This window comes from Canis lupus, chromosome 36, assembly GCF_048164855.1.
Source record: "Canis lupus baileyi chromosome 36, mCanLup2.hap1, whole genome shotgun sequence".
Classification (NCBI taxonomy): Eukaryota; Metazoa; Chordata; class Mammalia; order Carnivora; family Canidae; genus Canis; species Canis lupus.
In genome coordinates this window covers 6,151,096-6,172,309 of record NC_132873.1, presented here as the reverse complement: position 1 = coordinate 6,172,309, position 21,214 = coordinate 6,151,096, and the positions used below count along the sequence as shown (strand labels likewise).

At 51.1% G+C, this 21,214-nt stretch overlaps 1 protein-coding gene across 12 annotated transcripts in view; it reads right to left on the bottom strand.

Moving 5' to 3' along the window:
* The window catches only part of TNS1 (tensin 1), a 197,063-nt gene that overhangs the window by 160,315 nt on the left and 15,534 nt on the right, over positions 1 to 21,214 (bottom strand). For 11 of the 12 annotated variants that reach the window (XM_072813586.1, XM_072813584.1, XM_072813582.1 and 8 more), the window contains one exon: positions 13,332 to 13,369. In XM_072813586.1, coding sequence (XP_072669687.1) covers positions 13,332 to 13,369 — 38 coding nt within the window. Of the gene's footprint in view, positions 1 to 13,331; positions 13,370 to 15,948; positions 16,131 to 21,214 lie in introns of those variants that run through there. The other variant, XM_072813599.1, reaches the window with a different exon arrangement.

Here is a 21,214-nt window from a genome sequence, read left to right as displayed (position 1 = left end):
GTGGCTTCCTGGGGAAACTGCACCCAGGAAATTTGAGGAGGAGTATCCAGAGGAAACACGAGTTACTCAGACGCTGTCATCAGAATCTTTGGGGATGGTAGACAATAATGCATATCTGTGGACCCGAGCCCAGGCTCACTGAATCAAAAGCTGAGGGTGACAGGAACATGCTTAACAGGCTCACAGGTGATGCTGAGGCCCCCTGACAGGTGACACGAGGGAACAGTGACCCATAGTTCTTCCCACAGAAATCGAAAATGAGCCTCAGCAGCAAGACAACAGAGGCTGAAAGCAGAACAGGGAAGGTCCCCTGCTGCATCGAAAAGTCATCAGGCTTGGGAGCTCCAGGCCCACTGCCTGCCAGCTTCACACCTGGCACAAAGTATCGCACCTCAGAGTTCTCATTCAACAGTGTGGCCAATTACATCTGCTTTATGTGTGTTTTTTCAAGGACTAAATGAGTTGAGTGTCAAGTAGCCACTATGCAGAGGACACTCAATAAACAGTGGCCATAAACAAAGTGATTGCAATGAAAAATCCCATAAAAGTAAGAGAAAAAATAGGTTCTCTGAAAAGGCCAACAGATTTGACAAATGTTTAGGTAGACTAACCAAGAACAAGAGAGAGAAGAGTCAAGTACTAGACTCAGAAATAGAACAGGAGACATTCCTGCCGACCTCATGGAAATAAAAAGAATTATGAAGGAAGACTATGAACAAAATCATATGCCAATAAATTAGATAACCAAGAAGAAATGGACAAATTCCTGGAAAGACACACACTTCCTGGGTGCCTGGGTAGCTCAGTTGGTTAAGTGTCCGACTCTTGGTTTTAGCTCAGGTCATGATTTCAGGGTCATGAGATGGAGCCATGAGTTGGGCTCCACACTCAGCTTGGAGTCTGCTTGGGATTCTCTCTCCTCCTTCTGCCCTTCTCTCTCTCATAAATAAATAAATAAATAAATAAATAAATAAATAAAATCTTTTTTTAAGAGATACAAACTTCCAAAACTGTCTCAAGAGGAAACAGAAAACCTGAATAGACCTATAAGAAAGAGATTGAACTCACAATCAAAAAACTGCCCACCAAAAAAAAGCCCAGACTCAAACTGCTTCATGTGTGAATTCTACCAAACATTTAAAGAATCAATATCAATTCTTCCCAAACTCTTCCAAAAATTAGTCTCCAACTAATTCTGTGAGGCCAGTATTACCTTGACGCTAAAACCAGATGAATACATTATAAAAGAAAGAAAACTAAAGACCAATTTCCCTTATGAACAGAGATACAAAAACTCTCAACTAAATATTAAAAAATAAAGCCAGCTACAAATAATAATAATTATACACCATGACCAAATGGGATTTGCCCCAGGAGTGCAGGGCTGTTTTCACACCTGAAAATCAACTAGTATAATCCCATCCCATAATACAATCCAAATCAAAGGAATAGAAAAACAAAACCACTTGATCACCTCAACAGATGCAGAAAAAGATCTAGACAAAACCCAGTAATATCTCCTGATTTAAAAAAAACTCAGCAAACTAGAAATAGAAGGAAATGCCCCTGATATAGGGGCATCACAAAAAAATCCACAGCTATTGGGACGCCTGGGTGGCTCAGTGGTTGAGCATCTGCCTTTGACTCAGGGCATGATCCTGGGGTCCTGGGATCAAATCCCACATTGGGCTCCCCATGAGGATCCTGCTTCTCCTTCCACCTATGTTTCTGCCTCCGTCTATGCATCTTTAATGAATAAATAAATAAATAAAATCTTTAAAAAAAATTCACAGCTATCATCGTGCTTAATGGTGAAAGACTGCATGCTTTACCCTGAAGTCAAGAACAAAATTAGGATTTCTGCTCTTGCCACTTCTAATCAATATTGTACTGGAGGTGCTAGCCAGGACAGTCATAAGGATGAAAGGGATAAGAAACAAAAAACATCCAAGTTGGAAAGGAAGAAGTGAAACTATCTCTATTCACAAATTACATGATCACATATATAAAAAATGCTAAATAACCCATTTAAAAACTATTAAATCTAATAGTTCATCAGGTTGCAGGAGGAATCTCCAATGTTCAAAAGTCAGTTGTGTTTCTATACACTGGCAATGAACAACATGAAAATGAAATTAAGAAAGCAATTCCAGGGACACTTGGGTGGCTCAGCAGTTGGGTGTCTGTCTTTGGCTCCGGGTCTGACTGGGATCAAGTCCCACATCGGGCTGCCTGCATGGAGCCTGCTTCTCCCTCTGGCTGTGTCTCTGCCTCTCTTTGTGTGTCTTTCATGATTAATAAATAAAATATTAAAAAAAAACATGTTGAAAGAAATTAAAGAAGATCTAAATAAATGGAAAGATATTCTATGCTCATGGCTCAGAAAACTCAATATTGTTAAGATAGTAATACTTCCCAAATTAATCGACAAATTCAATGCAATCCCTATTAGAAGCCCAGTAGGTTGTTTTGTAGAAACTGATAGATGATCCTAAAATTCTGGGACCCAGAATAGCCAAAGCAATTTTGAAAAAGAAAACTCATGCTTCCCAATTTTAATACTTACTACAAAGCAATAAAAATAGTGTAGTACCAGCATAAGGATAGCCATATGTATCAATGAAACAGAATTAATTCCAGAAATAAACTCATACACCTGTGATCAATTGATTTTTGACAGGGTTGCCGAGATCATTCAGTGGGGAAAGAACAGTCTTTTCATCTCTTTTCAAGAGATGGTTTTGGGACAATTGGTTAGCCACATGCAAAGGAATGCAGTTGGACCCTTACCTAACACCCTAAATAAAAATTAACTCAGGGTGTCTGGGTGGCTCAGTCAGTTAAGCGTCTGCCTTCAGCTTGAGTCATGATCTCAGAGTCCTGGGATCAAGCCCCACGTCTGGCCGTCTGGCCTCCAGCTCAGCAGGGAATCTGCTTCTCCCTCTCCCTCTCCACCCCTCCTGTGCTCATTCTCTCTCTCTCTCTCTCTCTCTCTCTCTCTCAAATAAATAAAAGCTTAAAAAAATAACTCAAAATGGGGAAGCCCCGGTGGCGCAGCAGTTTAGCACACCGTCTGCAGCCCAGGGCGTGATCCTGGAGACCCTGGATTGAGTCCGTGGGGCTCCCTGCAGGGGCCTGCTTCTCCCTCTGCCTGTGTCTCTGCCTCTCTCTCTCTCTCTCTCTCTCTCTGCATCTCTATGAATAAATAAATAAAATCTTAAAAAAAAAAAAACTCAAAATGGATGAAAGATCTAACTGAAAGAGCCAACACTATTAAAATTTTAGAAGAAAACACAGGGTCAAATCTTTGTGACCTTGGATTTGGCAATGAATTCTTAAGCATGACACCAAAAGCAAAGTCATAAAAAAATAATCAGACTGTATCAAAATTTAACACTTTTCTGCTACAAAGTGAAAGGACAACCCACAGAATGGGGAAAAAAATACCTCAAATCATATCCAATAAGGGACTTGTATTGTGAATATATAAACAGTACTTACAACTCAATAATAAAGACAACCCAATGTTTTAAGTGAGCAAAGAATCTGAATAGACGTTTCTTCAAAGAAGTTATACCAATGACCAGTAAGTGCATGAAAAGATGCTCAACATCACTAGTCATCAGGGACATCAAATCAAAACCACAATGAGATGTCACTTCATATCCACTAGGATGGCTATAATCAAAAAGTCAGATAAGCAGGGATGAGGATGTAGAAATATCATAACCTCCATACATTGCTGAGGAGACTGTAAAGTGGTGCGGCTCTGTTGTGGGTTGGACTGTGTCCCTCTAAAAAAAATATGTTGAGGTCCTATTCCTTAGCACCTGAGAACAGGATCTCATTTGGAAGTAGATTCTTTACAGAGACAATCAAATTAGAATGAGGTTATTGTTGGAGGCCTTAATCTAGTAGGACCGGTGTCTTTATCACAATCTGGACACAGAGACAGGTGGACACAGAGGGAGGATGATGTGAAGACATACAGGGAAAATAGGGAAAATACCATACGAAGAGAGAGGATTAAAAAAAAAAAAAGAAGAAGAAGAAGAGAGAGGATTGAGGATTGAGGATCTGTAAGACAAGAGGTGCCAAAGATTGCCAGCAAACCACCAGGCACCAGGAAGAGGCAAGGGAGGGTTTCCTCTACAGCTTTCAGAGGGGCATGGCCCCACCAACACCTCTATTTTGGACTTCCAGCCTGCAGAACTGTAAGACAATAAATATCTGTTGTTTAAAGTCACGGGTTTGTGCTACTTTGTTACAGCAGACCTAGAAAACTAATATAAGCTACTTTGGAAAACAGTCTAGTGGTGCCTCCAAAAGTTAAGCAGAATTACCCTACGACCCTGCAATTCTACTCCTACGTATATACAGTCGGCCCTTGAACGAGGAGGTTCGGGTCACCAACACTTGAGCAGTGAAAATCCCCACATCACTGCTGACCCCCCCAAAAAACATAACTACTAATAATCTACTGTTGACTAGAAGCCTTAAAGTCAATTAACACATTTTTAAATTTAAATTAGCACATATTTTATATGGTATATGTATTACATACTGTAGTCTTACAATAAAGTAAGCTAGAGGAAGGAAAATGTTAACTAAAAAAAATCATAAGGATGAGAAAATACATTTACAATACTCTCCTGTAAAAATCTGTGTATATGTGGACCTGTGCAGTTCACACACCTGTGTTGTTCAAAGGTTGACTATACATCCGTGAGAAATGAAAACTTACGGTCACAGAAAGACTTGTACATGAGCATTCATGAGAGCATTATGCATAATAATCCAAAGGTGGAAACAACCCAAACGTCCATCAACCGATGAATGGATAGACAAAATGTGGTACATTCCCACGATGGAGTATTATTCAGCCATGCAAAGAATGTGCCTTGAAAACTTTATACTAAGTGAAAGAAGCCAATCATGGAAGCCATATATTCTATTATGCCATTCATATGAAATCTCCAGAATAGGGAAATATGTAGATACAGAAAGTAAATTAGGGCTGAGGCAGAGGTTAGGGGAAAGGATAGAGGTGCCATCACGAGAAGTGATAGCTACCCCCTACAGGTTTCTTTTTTTTTTTTTAATTTATTTATTTATTTTTTTATTTATGATAGTCACAGAGAGAGAGAGAGAGGGGCAGAGACACAGGCAGAGGGAGAAGCAGGCTCCATGCACTGGGAGCCCATTGTGGGATTCGATCCCGGGTCTCCAGGATCGTGCCCTGGGCCAAAGGCAGGCGCCAAACCGCTGCGCCACCCAGGGATCCCCCCCCCTACAGGTTTCTTTCCAAGGGGAGGAAAAGGTGGATATTCATGGTCAGTGCCAATCATGAGAGAAAGGATGGAGATGGGCCTTCGGAAGCTATAGACCAGTGGTTTTCAAATTTGGCTGCAAAGGGGACTTACCAGACAAGGATTTATATAAATCAACTTTATTGAGGGAGAATTTAAATACAATAAATGTATCCCTTTTAAGTATGTAGTTCAGGGGAGTTTGACGGATGTATACATCTGCATGACTACCACCAGTCAAGAGAAAGAACATTTCTATCACCCATAAAAGCTCCCACACACCCTTTTGCAACCTTCCCACCACCCCCAGTTCCAGAAAGCTACTAATCTGCTTTTTGCCACAATAGTTCCATACTCTCGAGAATTTCATAAAAATGGGGACTCCTGGGTGGCTCAGCGGTTGAGTGTCTGCCTTTAGACCAGGACGTGATCTGGGGTCTTGGAATCGAGTCCCACATCGGGCTCCCCGCGGGGAGCCTGCTTCTCCCTCTGCCTATGTCGTCTCTGCCTCTCTCTGTTTGTCTCTCATGAGTAAATAAATAAAATCATAAAAAAAATCATAAAAAATGGAATCATCCAGTATGTATTGTTGTGCCTGGCTTCTTTCACTCAGCAGTGTTTTCAACATTCGCCCACAATGTATAACGATAGTGGGTTCCTTTTCGTTGCTGGGTGGTATTCCACTGGGCCATTCTATCACAATTTCTCCACACACCTGTTGTTAAATATTTGTTTTTTTCCAGTTTGGGGCAACTGTACATAAAGCTGCTTTGAATATTTATGTATCTTGTGGACAGGTTTCCATTTCTCTTGTGTAAACACCTTGGAGTAGAATTGCCAGGTCAGGCAGCAAGTGTGTGTGTAAGTCAATAAGGAACAGTCAGGTTGTCTTCCAGAATGGTTCTACCATTTTACACTCCCAATGCTTGTTGCCATTTTTAAAAATCCCAATGGTTGATCAAGCCCCAAACCAACTAAACCTGACTCTAGGGAGGATTCAGGCATCATTACTGCCCCTAGGTGATTCTAAGGCACAGATAACATTCAGAGCCACCGTTACAATCTCAGGTGCCCTGGGGCAAGAGAACAACCAAAAGATTCATTGTATTCCCCTGCACTATTTCTTCATGCCTCTTTGATAATGGAAAGAAGAGAAGAAAAACAGAGGCAAGTATCAGGCCCAGTCCACACTGGTCCCCTATGTTGGTCTCCCAGATTCTCCCCCCTTTCATGAGTTAGGAGAAGGCGAGAGGAATACAAAATAATAAATATTAGCAACTTTTTGACCACTTGACCTGAACATGGCATTAGAGTTGGGTCATCATTCTCAGTGCCCACAAGAGCCCTACGAGATAGGTCCGACTACCATCCCCGTGGTACAGGGAACTGGAGCTCAGAGAGGTTAAGGCACGTGCCCGAGGTCACACGACCTATTATGGATGCAGTCGGGATTTAAACCCAATACTCTGCCTCCAAGGCCAAAAAACAAGCAGTGGGTGCTGGGGCCACGAGCCTCCCCCAGCCCAGCTATACCTGGTAGCAGGGGGACACTCCAAGCCTCCAGTACAACTGCCAAGGCAGGTTGCAGGTGTGCTTAGGAGAGCGCTGGAAAGGCGGTGTGTCTATGACGGAGAGGCGGGGGTTAATTATGGGATTTCCTTTCCTTTCAAGCTTAAAGGATGGGATTTAAACCCCTCTAGTAGAGCATGGGGAGACCAGGCCATTGCTAGTGCTCGGGACAGGGGAGAGAAGGGGTCTGGGAAGAGGGTAGGAGAGAGATCAAGAGAGAAGCAGGAGGGCAGTAGGAGCTGCCCGGGGGCGGAGGCGTGGGCAACCCGCCTGCCCAGCAGCTGCCTGCTGCCTTCCCTTCTCTCTTATCTGACCTGGAGTGGACAATGAGCATTTTGCTGGAAGGAGCTGCATTTTTCAGCCGGGACTGCTATTTTAAAACAAAGGGGAGGGATCCCTGGGTGGCGCAGCGGTTTGGCGCCTGCCTTTGGCCCAGGGCGCGATCCTAGAGACCAGGGATCGAGTCCCACGTCGGGCTCCTGGTGCATGGAGCCTGCTTCTCCCTCTGCCTGTGTCTCTGCCTCTCTCTTTCTCTGCGTGACTATCATAAATAAATAATAATTAAAATATATATATATATAAAGGGGAAATCAGGACTGAGAAAGCATTTCTCGAACTCGTATTAGGGATGAGGGAAACCCTGTGGGCCACGCGGGCACCACCTGTGTCAACTTTGCAACTTTTCTGTAAATCTAAGACAACTCTAGAATTACAATTTTCCTTTAAAGCAATAGATAAACAGGTGATAGCTAGCTCGATAAAATGCACCTAGAGGTTGCGGAATCCTGCAGCAGGGGAGCGAGAAGAAGCAAAGCAGAAGAAAACCCGCCGCGTGTATAGACACTGGGCACATACCTTAAATAAAAGTGAAATAAAAGTGGAGGGCAAATCCTGGACCATCCATTTTAATCCTTACAGGAGAGAAACAACTGGGGACACATAAGGACCCCCTGAGACATGGGGGTGGGGACTCGGGGAGGCTTGGAACTGCTTCCTTCCAGAGATTCAGAGTGGGGAGCTAGGGGGTGGCATTTCCACGGGCCGTGCTGAGTCTCCAGTGCCCAGAGCAGCCCTGCTCTCTGCTGGCCTCACTCTCTTCCTTTCTCACCTGCTCCCTACCCATGGATCCCAGGGCAGAGCCGGAATCGTGGAGAAGGCCACTGGCCCTTAGCCAAGTTAGTTACCCTCCCTAGGCCTCAATTTTGGATCTATAAAATAGGGCTACCATGAGCCCAGCCCACCTCACAGAACCCAGAAGGTGAACGAAGACATTGGGTATATGACAAAGTTCTGCTTAGCTACCGATGATGAAACGTCCCTAGCACGTCTCTTCCTAAAAGCCCCAAACTGCACAGAACCCAAATGGCAATCAACAGTGGGATGGATCAACCAATTGTGGTTTATTCGTATGCTGGAATACAACAGGGCAATCAAAAAGAATGAACTGCTGGAATAGGCGAGGGCCCGGATGAACCTCCCACACAGAACGTTGGGTGAGATAAGCCAGGAGCAAGGGGCACCTGGGTGGCACCGTCGGTTGAGTGTCCGACTTTTGGTTTCAGCTCAGCTCATGATCTCAGGGTCATAGGATCGAGCCACATGATGGGCTCTGCAAACAGTGAGGAGTCTGCTTAAGACTCTCTCCCTCTGCCCCTCCCCACGGCTCACTCACGCTCTCTCACAAACAAATACAACTTAAAAAAAAAAAAAGAGTAAACATACTGGATGATTCAATTTATATGAAGTTCAAAAAGAGGCAAAACTAATCTGTGACAGTAGAAATAAGACTAGAAATTACCTTTGGGGGACACTGGGAGGGGTGCATAAGGCATTTCTGGGTGCCGGAAATGTTCTAGATCTTGATCTGGTTCATATGTAGGTACAAACATTGATGTGTGTACTTGACGGCAGCTAGAAAATGTAAATGACTAAAGTTATGTGGAGTGTGAGTCTCTGTCGGAAGGTCGGAAGGCTTTTTGGAAGGAAATTATGAAATGATTTTGCTGCTCCTTCTCTCCTGCTCCCACACCCTCACTCACCCCACTCCACAGTCCCTCTCTAAATAGGAACCTCTTGTTCCTCAACATTCCTTTGCTCCACTCCTTTACTCCTTCTTTGGAACCCCTACTATAAGTCAGGCACTATTCTAGAAGCTGAGGGTACAACCCAACTCTCAGCCCTCCTTTGTGCGATAAACAGATACTGAACATCTACTCTGAGGCCCCTCCTCTACCAGCACGGAGCATTTTCTCTCAAGCAGGTCCAAGTGGCAAAGAACTGGACACAGAAACTCTGAGATCCTTTCCAGTCTTCGCTTATGGCTCAAGGAAGGAAAACTGAGCCTACTATGTGCTGGTGTGCATTTATTCCTCTACAATGCAGCTCGCGTAGCTGGAAGGCAGGGGTAGAGCTGAAGCCCAGGTGTGTCTGATTCCTACCTCTCTGCCCTTCCCACCGCTCCCACAGCTTCCCCAGGAGCCAGGTCCACCTTGCCCTCCCTCTTGGGCCTCTGCGCAGCCAGCCTCCAAGGCGACTCCCACTGATTCTTGCCCCTAAGTATTCATGTCTTCATATAAGTCCCTCCCACAGCCAATGAGGATGACCCGTACAACCAATAGGATATTGTAAACCTAACGGTGTTTGTCTTCCAAGGTTAGGATATAGAAGACATTGTGGCTACCACCCTGCTCTTTCTTGAGTCACCGCTCTAAGGAAGCCAGCCACGATGTTGTGAGGACACTTACGCAGCCCCATGGAGAGTGCCAGGTGGCAAGAAACTAGGACTCCCTGCCAACAGCCAGCGGCAGCCCACTAGCTACATGCAAGAACCACTTTGGAAGCAACTTCTCCAGCCCCAGTCAGGCCTTCAGATAACTACAGCCCCAACGGACATCTTGACTGCCACCTCGTGAGAGACCCCAGGCTAGGACCAGCCGGCCAAACCACTCCCAAATTTCTGACCCCCGGAAACTAGCTGAGATAAGAAATGTCTGTTGCTGCTTTCAGCTGCTAAATTGAGGGGCAGATTGTTATATCATATTGCTATATATATAAATAATATAGTCCCTCCCAGGATGCCTGGGTGGCTTAGTGGTTGAGCGTCTGCCTTTGGCTCAGGGTATGATGCTGGAGTCCTGGGATTGAGTCCTGGATCAGGCTTCCCGGAGGGAGCCTGCTTCTCCCTCTGCCTGTGTCTCTGCCTGTGTCTCTGCCTCTCTCTCTCTCTCTCTCTCTCTCTCATGAATAAAAAAAAATAAAATATTTTTTAACAAAAAAAATATATATGTATATATATATAGTCCCTCTCAGATCAGATCCTGGGTTCACACTGGAAGAACAGTCTGGAAGGTGACATGTTAAGGTGTCCAGAACTAGTCACCCACTATAAGGGTGGCCAGAACGGGCTGAATTTGAGAAGACAGGAGGGGACCCATATCCACAAGAAATTTCCAGTATGTGGGAAAAGAGCTGCGAGATAAGAAATCAAGGAAAGCAGAAATCCTGGCATCTTCTTCCCTAGGAACTTCTCACACACTCCATCTATCTCAGCAGATGAAACCACGTGCACCCAGTGACTCTGGCCAAAAACCAGGGGGTCATCCTTAGGCCCATTGTCTCTCACACAGCCCACATCTCATCGTCAGCCAAACTCTGGGCTCTACCCCAGAATGTATTCTAGACCTGGCCCCTCCTCACTGCCTTTCCTGCGATCACTATGGAGTTAAGCCACCAGCCTCCTTCACTTGCTCAACACCAGCAGCCTATTGGCCCATCTCTCTATCCTACCCTTGTACCTGCTCAAAGCCAGAGTAGCCTTCTCAAAACAGAGATCAGATCACATCTCGTGTACTCAGAATGCTCCGGAGCTCACTATTCTTCAGTGACACAGCCTTCTTTCAAGCATCTGATAAGCTCATCTCACCTCAGGGCCTTTGCACTTGCTCCTCCATCTTCCAGATCATCGTGTAACATCATCATTTGGATTTCAGGATCTCACCTCACACAATACTTCCTCTGAGAAGTTCTTTCTGGGCCACATTAGCCTAATCACTCCCTAGCCCACTGCTTTGGCTCATTTCCTTCAGAACATGCTTACCTATTTATTGTCTATCTTCCCCAAGAGAATGTCAACCCCATGAGGGCAAACGCCTTATCTGTCTTGTTCTCCTAGACCAGCGTCTGGCCCATGGAAAGAGCTCAATAAACGTTTGTTTAATGAATCCTGTCTAGAGGGAAGGGGATGGATACGATGACCTGCAGGCTGATCTGGTTATAAAATCCAGAGGACAGAGCTCTGCTGTGTGCTCTGGGGCTCACATCACCCTCCAGCAGGAGGAAAAGGCAGGGCGGTAGTAAGAGCTGTGGTTTTAGGGGAAACACTTGCCAGCTGGGTGGAGCTCGCACCACCAGTGGGTCCCATTTCCTATAGAAAAAAATCCTCTAAAAAGCTCTTTCTGCCTGGCTGGCCATGCCCCACCAGTCCACCCCTACCCTCTCGGTCGTCCTCCTGCACTAGGCAGAGCAGGATTGCCACAGCCCGGTGGATTCTGAGCCCGCGGTAGTCTCAAGAATTGCCAGGCAGGCTATGCCCCCGGACATCACCTTTGGCATCCCTCTGTCATCCTACAGGAGGCTGTTGTATAAGAAAACCTCTTCAGTCACACGTTTCTCAACCCCCCATTCACCCAGACTCAGACCATCCACTGCCAGTATATTTACCCCTTATCCTCTCTGAAGGCATCTGCTGCTGCAAGACATGGAAAGCAAAGTGGGGGGCCAGGGGGTGCAGAGAAGGGTTAAGGAACATCTGCAAGATGGGATATTTAGAAGGAAGCACAAAGGCCCAGGGACATAGTCAGGTGAGGAGTTACACTGTGAGACCTTGGGAAAGTCATTCACCCTTTGGGTGCCTCAGTTTCCTTCTTCGTACAACAATGGGATCTTTCAGCCCGTCTCACGCTGTGATGGAATTAAAAAAAATAAAATCAGATAATGCACCGGAGTGCCTTCTAAAGCCCGAAGCGCTGTACAAACACTCATTGTTATTAAGAGAAGCAGGTGCAGAAAGGAAGGGAGGAAGGGAGGAGACAGGGGAGGAGCGAGAAAACGGCCTCTGGGCTCAGGGTGGAGAAGCTCTACTTGGATGAAGAGAACAGGAGGGAGATGGAGGGAGAAGCAGACACTCACCCCCCCCCCTCCCCTGAGAGAGTCAGCAAAGCAGTAGGCGATGGGAGGGGCAGCAGCTCTCCAGGTGTGCCCACTGCACCTCTGCTGGGAGGGCACCCCCACCGGGAGTTTGCAGATGGCGAGATGCCCCCAGCAAGCCCGTGGACTTTACTTGAGCAAGGTCACTCGAGAGGAAGTAGATTCCCTCGAAGATCTAGATGCCCGTTCCGTGAGCACCCTCCTCCAAAATAACACTTGGCTCTTGGAGCTACCAATTGATAATAATCAATTTCTATGTTCTGAACACCTACCTTATGTCAGGCACCGGACTGGGCATTTCACACACATTATCCCATGTCATCTCCTAAGACCCTTTTCTTATTCCCATACCCCTGAGGATGACACAGAGGCTCAGAGAGGTTCCATGATTTGCCCAAAGTCACCCTCAGTAGATAAGGAAGCAGAGCAGGAGATGCACCAGACAGTGGCCTCAACAGTGCTCAGCGCATCCTTTTGAAAGCTGCTCCCTCCTCCTCCCATCCCCTGCAGTCCTTCCTGAACAGCAAAGGCGAGGTGAGAGGGCAGGGAGAAGGTGAGCCTTCCTGGGGGACGTGGGGGTCGGTGCAGACCCACAGGTAGGGCCGGGCACTTCCACCTCCAGAGAGCTGAGCCCATCGCACCCAACAGCCCAAAATAAGCCATCATAACCCACTACTCCAAGAAGCCCACACTCTGTCCGGGCCTGAGAGGCTGCAGCGAGCGAGCGGGCTCCAGCCAGCCTGGCCAACCAGGACCCAGCAGTCCCTCTGGCCTTCTTGCCTCACTCTTCCTCGCCCACCAAAACCAGCCCTGACACACTGATGGGGAAACTGAGGACCAAAGTGCCACCTGGCCCGTAAAGTGAGCGGGCGGGTCCGCAGGCGAGGATGGTTTCCCTGACCTCCGACCCCGTCCCCACTTCCCCAGCTACCCGGTTTTCCCGCCTTTGGGGCTCCCGCGGCTGGGGCCCCCATCCCCAGGCTTCGCAGAGGCCCCCACCGGGCCCACGGGGCTGTGCGGCCCGCGGTCTCTGCAAAGCGTCCCCTCCTCCGCCCCCACCTGGGGACACACCTTCCGGGCCCCCCTCCCTCGGAGCCGCTGCCGCCCCCACCCCGGGCCTCGCCTTCACCTTGACCCGAGCCCGCTCCGGGCCGCGGAGCTTTGCATAAACAAAGAGCGGGGCAGGGGACGCCCAGGGGACGCCCCGGCCCCGCCCCCGCCCCCGCCCCGGGTCCCCGAGCCCCTTACCTTGGCCTGGCATTTCCGATGACAGGAGAAGCTGCAGACTGCGAGAGGGCGAGACACAGAAAGAAAGTTTAGCCGCGAGGTATGAAATGGAAACTCGGCGAAATCTCCTCCCACCCCCGCCCGCACCCGGCGCTGGGAGGGAAGGAGGGAAGGAGGGAAGGAGGGAAGGAGGGAGGAGGGGGCAGGGGGGAGGGGAGGGGGCCGCTGCCGCAGCTCCCGGGGCCTGCGGGGAGGCGCTGAGCCCCCCATCGCCCGAGCCCCAGGGGTGGGGGTGGAGGGAGGGGGAGGGGGGAGCGACTCCCCCTGGATCCTCGCGGGTCGGGGGGGCACGGGTGGCCCAGACCCAGGCCCAGGCCCCGGGCAGCCGCGCCAAGGAATAAGGGCTTGGGGTGGGGGTGGGGGGTCTCCCTTACACACCAGGCAGGCAGGCAGGCAGCCGGCACCCCCGAAGCCATGATCACACTCACTGTCCCCCAGAGAGACACACAGCCCCGACCGGCGTCCAGGAGGGGACCGAGGGGCTCACACAGACACGGTCACACCCATACACACTCAGACACCAGCAGCCGCTCTCCCCACACGCACCACCGGACGTGCACACATACACATATAGAGCCTCATGCTCACTGCACGCCCCCCCAAGGGACACCTCTGATTCAGAGGCACCAGCACACACAACTTCACGGGACACCCTCACAGTACAGCCTGACACAGACGTGTGGACACAGACATGTGGACAGATGCTTACACAGGCTCGCAGAGTTCTTGTGCATCATTTGAAACACACACACACACACACACACACACAGCCGACTTAACTCTGCCCTCCCACTACCAGAAGCTGGAATCAAATTTCCTACGGGGTTCCCTCAGTCTGGAATGTCCCAGCCCTACCTGCCCCACCCCCAGGGCCCTCCACCCTGGCATTCGGTGGTCCCCTCCCACCAAGTCCCACAGATGGAGTGAGGGGTCTACTGAGCTGAGCTTCTGCACCCACTTGACCTTGTTAGCTGCCCACAGCCTGCTGAGATGGGGGGGGGGGGTGGGGGGGGGGTGGTTAGGGACACTGGTTAGAGAGCCAAGGTCCGGGAGGGAGGCAAGCTGCCCCCACCCTATATCCTTGGCAGCCACAGCCTTGGGCCCCAGCCTACTGCCCTGGCCTCTTGGATCTACAGCCTCCAACCCCTTTCTGGCTTTGAGCCGACCTGATTCTCAGCAGAATGCAAAAGGGTAGACTGAGGCACAGATGAAGGCCCAGACAGGGCTGTCCATCCCAAGGCTTCTGGTTGGTCTGTAGGAGTGAAGCTGGGAGGCACAATGGGTGGAGTCTGGGATGCGACTTGGCCATTGGCCCTGCCTGGGGCCTTGTTCTCCCAGAACCTAGTCCTGGCCTTGGCTCAGGCCTGTGACTCAGCTGGTGCTGAGCAAGGCTTTCCTGACCCCACCAGCCGCCCAGCCCAGCTCACCCCTGGCCACACCAGGACATACCCACCCCTGGCCACCCAAGTCACGTCCTTCTGTCTAGCCTTTCTGCTTCTCTCGCCCCACACCCGCTACCCCAGGGTGGCAAGTTCCCTGCAGACTCCCCACCCCCACCCCCATGCCTTCTTTTCTGGCCTTGGAATGTGGAATTGAGAAAGCCTCGGGCCATGTGGCCTGAGCTCGGAAGGCCCTTCCTGCCAGTTGGACGCCCTACTGGGCCACTACCTCCAAACAGAAGGACCTTTCCCCTTCCTGGCTAATCAAGGCCCAGGCCCCTCCTCTGGACGCCTCCCTCACTGTTCCCTACCTCCTGGCAGGTATCACCACACAGCAGGTCCCCCCTCCCCCTGCCACCTTGGTTCCTACAGCTGTGAGCTCCTTCAAAGGAAGACCTCTCTCTCTCTCTCTCTCTCTCTCTCTCTCTCACACACACACACACACACACACACACACACTACACAATACCTCATACACAGTAGGGGCTTAATAAATGAGTTGGACCTGACTGAAGATCTCCCCTGGAGTTTATGTGTACCCCCACTTAATCATTCCCACCCCACTCTCAGCCTTTTCCTGAGCCATACCCTGCCCCCAACATTTCATAATCCATCAAAAAGGCCTCCCTGGGTGTCCAGTCTGGGCCTCCCAACCCCAGTCTAGACACCAAAAGCACAATGAGAGCCAGGACTCCGTCTTCCTCAAGTACCGTACTCCATACTTCTGACAGTTCACAGAACACACCAACCTCTTTCCTGCCTCAGGGCCTTTGCACTTGCTGTTCTGGCTGCCCAAACCATTCTCCCTGACCCCAGCTGTCCATTGTTTACCAAGCCAAATCCCTCTTCTACTTCTAGAACCCACTGAAGTTTGTCTCTCAAAGAGGCTTTTCCTGACCACCTAAGTGACATTAGGCACCTCCAATATTCTTTCCCAACAGCACCCCGATAATTTTCCTCTTACTACAGTTCACAGTCGGAAGTCAACATATGCTCCCTTAGGAACAGTGTATCTCCCTACACCAGACCCAGGAAGGCAAAGAGCGCCCCTGTCTCATTCACACCATATCCCCAGTAGTAGCTAGAACGGTTTCCCCAACCGCAAATGGCAGTTTTGTGTAAATTAGGAAAAGTCTTACCCTCTGGACAGACCAGCCCCTTGGACACACAGCTGAGTACAGCGTCTTTATGGAAATGGCACGAAAGTGCCCCTTCTGCAGGCGGACCCAGCTCTATACCTGGAGTGTGGCTGGCTCTCGGGCAGGCGCCCTTGGCAGTGAGCGGCCTGCACGGCCATACAGGGCAGCCCTACCCGTCACACAGTGGACATGCGCTCAGCGAACGCCCTTGGATGGAGGGCAGGTGGGGAAATCGTCGGGCAAACTGCCCTACAGTGAGCCGAGTGCTCCATGCGGGCTGGAATGCCGAGTGTGCCCTTGAACGCTCTCCTGTGGGGAGCAGATGAAGCCTTCCCGAGCCCCCAGCCCCCCAGCCCAGCCCAGAGGATGGAAGCTCAGCAAACTCCACTCAAGTGGCAGGTTCCCAGCAGCTCCGCTGGTGCATTTGTACCCCTGAGGCGCACCTGCGCCCGCCCCCACGGAGGCCCTGTTGCGCTGAGTGCCCTCCCGGGATTGTGCCCTCCCAGGCTGGGCCATCCCTCTCGGGTCTCCGCCAGGGGGCAGTATTTCCTACTCTCACCGGCATGTCCCCTGCTGTCGTGTGAAACTCAGGCATGCCACTCTGCGGGCTTCTCACTGCCCAGATGCTCGGCACGTTCGAATGCGCTCCAGAAGGGAAACTGTGGCAGCCAGTGTGTCCCGCCTGCTGGTGTGCACGCGCTCCTGTACTCCCTTCCCATGGCCAACAGGGCTGGCTCGTGTACCCAGCTAAATACTTAGAAATGAGGGAGTGTGACCCCTCATCAAAGGCATTGTGGCTTCAGCCCCCCACCCCCCCCCACCCCCGTCTCTTGGGTCACCCGCTCTGGGGGAAGCCAGTTACCCTGCTGTGAGGACACCCAAGCAGCCCTGCAGACAGGCCCATGTGACGGGCAGCTGAGCACCCCCAGCCCCGCCACCAGCCAAGTGCCACGTGGGCAGGCCCATGACTGACCCACCTCGCAAGTGGATCCTCCAGCCCCTGTCAGGCTCTCAGATGACTACAACCCTCAGAAACTACGTGACATCGTGACTTCATATTGGTTGTAAATTGCTCAGTCTGGGGACAGATCTGTGATGTAGCTGGAGATAACCGACACAGAAACCAGAGCACAGGATCCCTCAGAAAGTGGGAGGCTAAAGGCTGATGCCCGACACTGGGGCCAGAGGCCATCTCCTCAGTCCTTCTTCCCCCCTGGGTTCAGGCATGCTCCTTTCTGGAATTCCTTCTTCCCTCTCCTTACCCTAGCACACAATTAGTCATCGCGTCCCAGAAAGTAACTCCAAAAAGGCTGTCAAGGCCCCCCTCCCTCCTACCAGCTCCTCTCCACTGCCCCAGTTCAGACCAAGTATCCTTCCCGGGGCCCTGTCTCCATCTCCAGCCTCCTCCCCCTTTAATCCACGGAGCCACAGGCCATTCTCAAGTGCAAACTGATCACATTACACTCCTGCTGACAACTGTCTCATCCAGCTCCTCAGCACACTCACAAGGCCTTGCCTCCACCTCCAGCCCCTGCCCCACAACAGATGTGCCACACTGAGCTCCCCCAAGAGGACACGGAGTCTGGTAGGTCTGAAATGGCAAACTCATATACATCCTCCAAGGCCCTGTTCAAAATGCCCCTCCCTGGATAACCGGGCATCCGAAGATGATGCCTCCCTCCTTTGTGCCCCCACTGGGGTCCTGTTCAACCTGGCAGCTCTGCATCCTGCCCCTGCTCCCAGCACAGGGTCTGACCTACAGATGGGGCTTAACAAGTGTGGAAGAAATTTAAAACCAAAAGAATTCTTCCCAGCCTAAACCACTGGGGCTGGGGGCTGAGGGCTGAGGGCCTGGGGCAGACACAGGAGAGGGCGGGTGAGCCCCACTGTGTCTGGGGCTCCAGACAGCCAGCCGGGAGAGGGCCCGTGTGGACCAGGAGCTGGGCTTTCTGGGTGCTTCGGTACTAACGGCCCCGTGGTCCAGCCTGGTCCGGCTCTCCACCTACCCGCTTCCCTGCCGGCTGCATGTAGACTGGCTCCCAGCTCAGAGGCCCGTCATGCTGCGGGAGCCCGGACAGGTTGCTCAGCCGCTCTGAGCCTCCATTTCCTCAGCTCTAAGACGCGGCCCGTAATAGCATCTGCCTCACAGCGTCGTTGTGACAACTGACGGGCTCCGCAGACCCGGCTGGCCCAGCCTGGGCTGCGTGCAAGGCCGTGGCTGGCGTTAGGCCTCCTAGCGGGGGACCCGGTTCTAGTCCCGGGTGCCACCATTCGGCTATGTGACCTGAAGCAAGTCATCCGCACCCTCTGGTCCCCAGCACGCCCTGCTGTCCACCCACGTTCCCTCAAGGTCCCCTAGGTCGCTGAGCCCTGGGACACATGGTCCTCAAGCCTCTGCCGGCGGTGAGAGCCTGTGGTACCCCTGGGCTCTTCATCGCTCACCACCTGCCTCTTCCTCCAAGGAAGGAAGGGGAGGGAAGGAAGCCCGAGTTCCAACCCTGATCGCATCCCAGACGCGGTGGGGGGGACTCCCAGCCTGCGGTTGACAGGGATGCCCGCGCCACGGGGTCCCGCTCCTCAGGGCAGGGGGACAAGGGCAGGAAAACAGCGGCCCTCCCATCCCGGTGTGCTTCACGCTTGCGTCCTTCCCAGAGGCACATCCCAGGATCCGCCCCCCCGGGCAGACCGTGGCCTCCCCAGCTCCCCCCGAGGGCCGGGACCTTGTAAACCAGTGACCCCGCAAGATGAAGCCCCCTGGGGAGTGACCCTGTCAAACCCGAGCTCCACGGAGCCCTGGGAGCCTCATCTCTGCTCAGGGGTCACTGTCCCCCCCCACACACACACTGTCACTGTCTGAGCCGGTGGCCAGGAGGGAGCTGAGAGCCCCAGAGTGTGGAAGGGTCCACAGGTTACCTGCCGGGGTGGAGAGCTGCACCCCCAACCCCAGCGCTGAGCCAGCTCCCGCCTCACCGGGCTGCTGGTACTCTGTCCCGAGGTGGCTTCCTGCCTCCCGGGAACACAGGAAGCCAACATTGTTGCGATCTAAATGGCCTTTTCCTCCTGGCCTCGGCTCGGAAAATGAGCACATAGCGTCGGTGTGCACCTGACCCCAGCAGTAACCGCCCACACCCCCAGTGGGCCTCCGCTCCTTCCCCAGCTGCCAGACAGGCTGGCCCAGCCACCCACCTGCCCGCCCGGCCTCCCGGCCCCTCCCTGCCCTGCTTAGCTCCATGGCCCGGCCTGGAGGTGCGTGAGAGCTCACATCACGTGTCAGCTCGGGGAGGCTATCAGACCCACATAGTTGGTCAACGTTATCCAAGATGTTTCTATGAAGAGGTTTTTTGAGGGGTTTTTTTGGGGGGGGGATTAACATTTAAATCAGTAGGCTTCAGGGCACCTGGGTGGCTCAGGGGTTCAGCATCTGCCTTCAGCTCAGGTTGTGATGCCAGGGTCTTGGGATGGAGTCCCGATGCGGGAGCCTGCTTCTCCCTCTGCCTGTGTCTCTGCCTCTCTCTGTGTGTCTCATGAATAAATAAATCTTTTAAATAAATAAATAAATCAGTAGACTGTGAGTAAAGCACATTGACTTCCACGACGTGGGTGGGCCTCGTCCAATCAGGTGAAGGCCTGAATAAAACAAAGGCTTGATCTCCCTAAGCAAGAAGGGACTCTCCCAGCAGACTGATGTTGGGCCTGAACTGCAACTCTTCCCTGGGTCTCCAGCCTGACAACCCTCCCTGCGGATTTTGGACTTGCCGAGCCCCTATAATCACATGAGCCCAGTCCTTAAAATAAATAATCTGTCTACCCATCCATCAGGTACCTACCTACCTATCTATCCACCCATCCACACATCCTGTTGGTTCTGTTTCTTTGGCCGGGGGAACCGCAACTTAATACAAGGTATCTCAAGGGATGGTCAGGGGGAGTCCATGTGGCTCTGAAGTTCAAGCAAGAGGAAACCTAGATCATCCCATCCAGCAGTTTTCAAACTTTCATGCAGATGGACTCTTACGTGGAACCTCAGCGAACTTGTGTTAACATTTACTAAATGCTTGCTCTGTGCCAGGCTGTGTTCTGAGCCCTTTATGTGTACATATTATCTCATTTGATCCCCAAAGTAACCCGAGGAGGGAGGTGTGCCATGTGTCTCATTTTAAAGGAGAGGTGACAGGCTTTTAGAGGTGACACAACCTGCTCACGTTCTTACTAATAAGGGACAGGGCTGGAATATGAATCCAGGACGTCCGGGCCAAGTGCAAGACCACCATCCATCCCGCCTCCCGATACACTTAACTGCTAAAACCACAACTCTTCTGATTAAGGTGGGCAGGGGCTGCAGGGCCCCAACCCCTCAAGCCTTCCCCCTTGGATTTCTCCTTATTCTTATCTTCTCAGGTACCTAAAGTACCTCCAAAAAAAAAAAAAAAAAGAAAGAAAGAAAACTTACAGTTCAAAATTTTGGATGACAATTTAGAGCCTCTGATCTAGTCCAATCCATCCTTTAGAGAAGCTCAAATGCCAGGCCCAGAGAGGTTAAATTTCTCACCCAAGCTCACACAGCCAGGCACAGAACAAGACTAAGGCAAGCCAGGACTAGAACCCAGGGTCTTCCCACCCTACCAGACTGTCTCCAATGACTCCCAAGAGGTCCTCAGACAGAGGGGAGAAGCTGGGGTCCCCAGTGAAGTAACAGAGGACAAAGAGCTCCCTGAAACAAGGTTTCCCCCAAATCCAACCAGTAAGGGCTTCTAGGTAGATTTGTCCCTTTGAGAGCTTAACTGTCTTTCCCAAGTGCCAAGTGCATCCCACTCTGGGGAAACTGCAGACGACTTCCCCCTACCTTCCAGGCTGATCAGAGGCCTTGAGAAGAGAAGTACACTAAGTCAAACCCCAAATCCAGGCCCAGCTGGCAGCCCTTGGGCTCTTGAGCTGGCATTCTAGTCTCTTCCCTTGGGGTTTCAGCCTTTGGCAAGGCCCTAGACTCCTTAGAGCACTGCCCCAAGGAGCTCTAGGAAACCCACCGTGTGAACGGAGAAGCTCTCACACAACCCTCAAGACCCAGCCTCTATCTGCGTTCCCTGACAAAGTCCAACAGGAAAATCTCTGCTAAGTCAGAGAGGACCTCTCACACGCACCTGTACGTCGTCTTTGCCGCCACATTCTGTGATTGTCTGATGGCAAGTCTATGTTCCCAGGTCAGGGACTGGGTCTTGGCACCAGTTCCTGGCACCACATCCAGCCCAGAGGTGCACAATCATCAGAT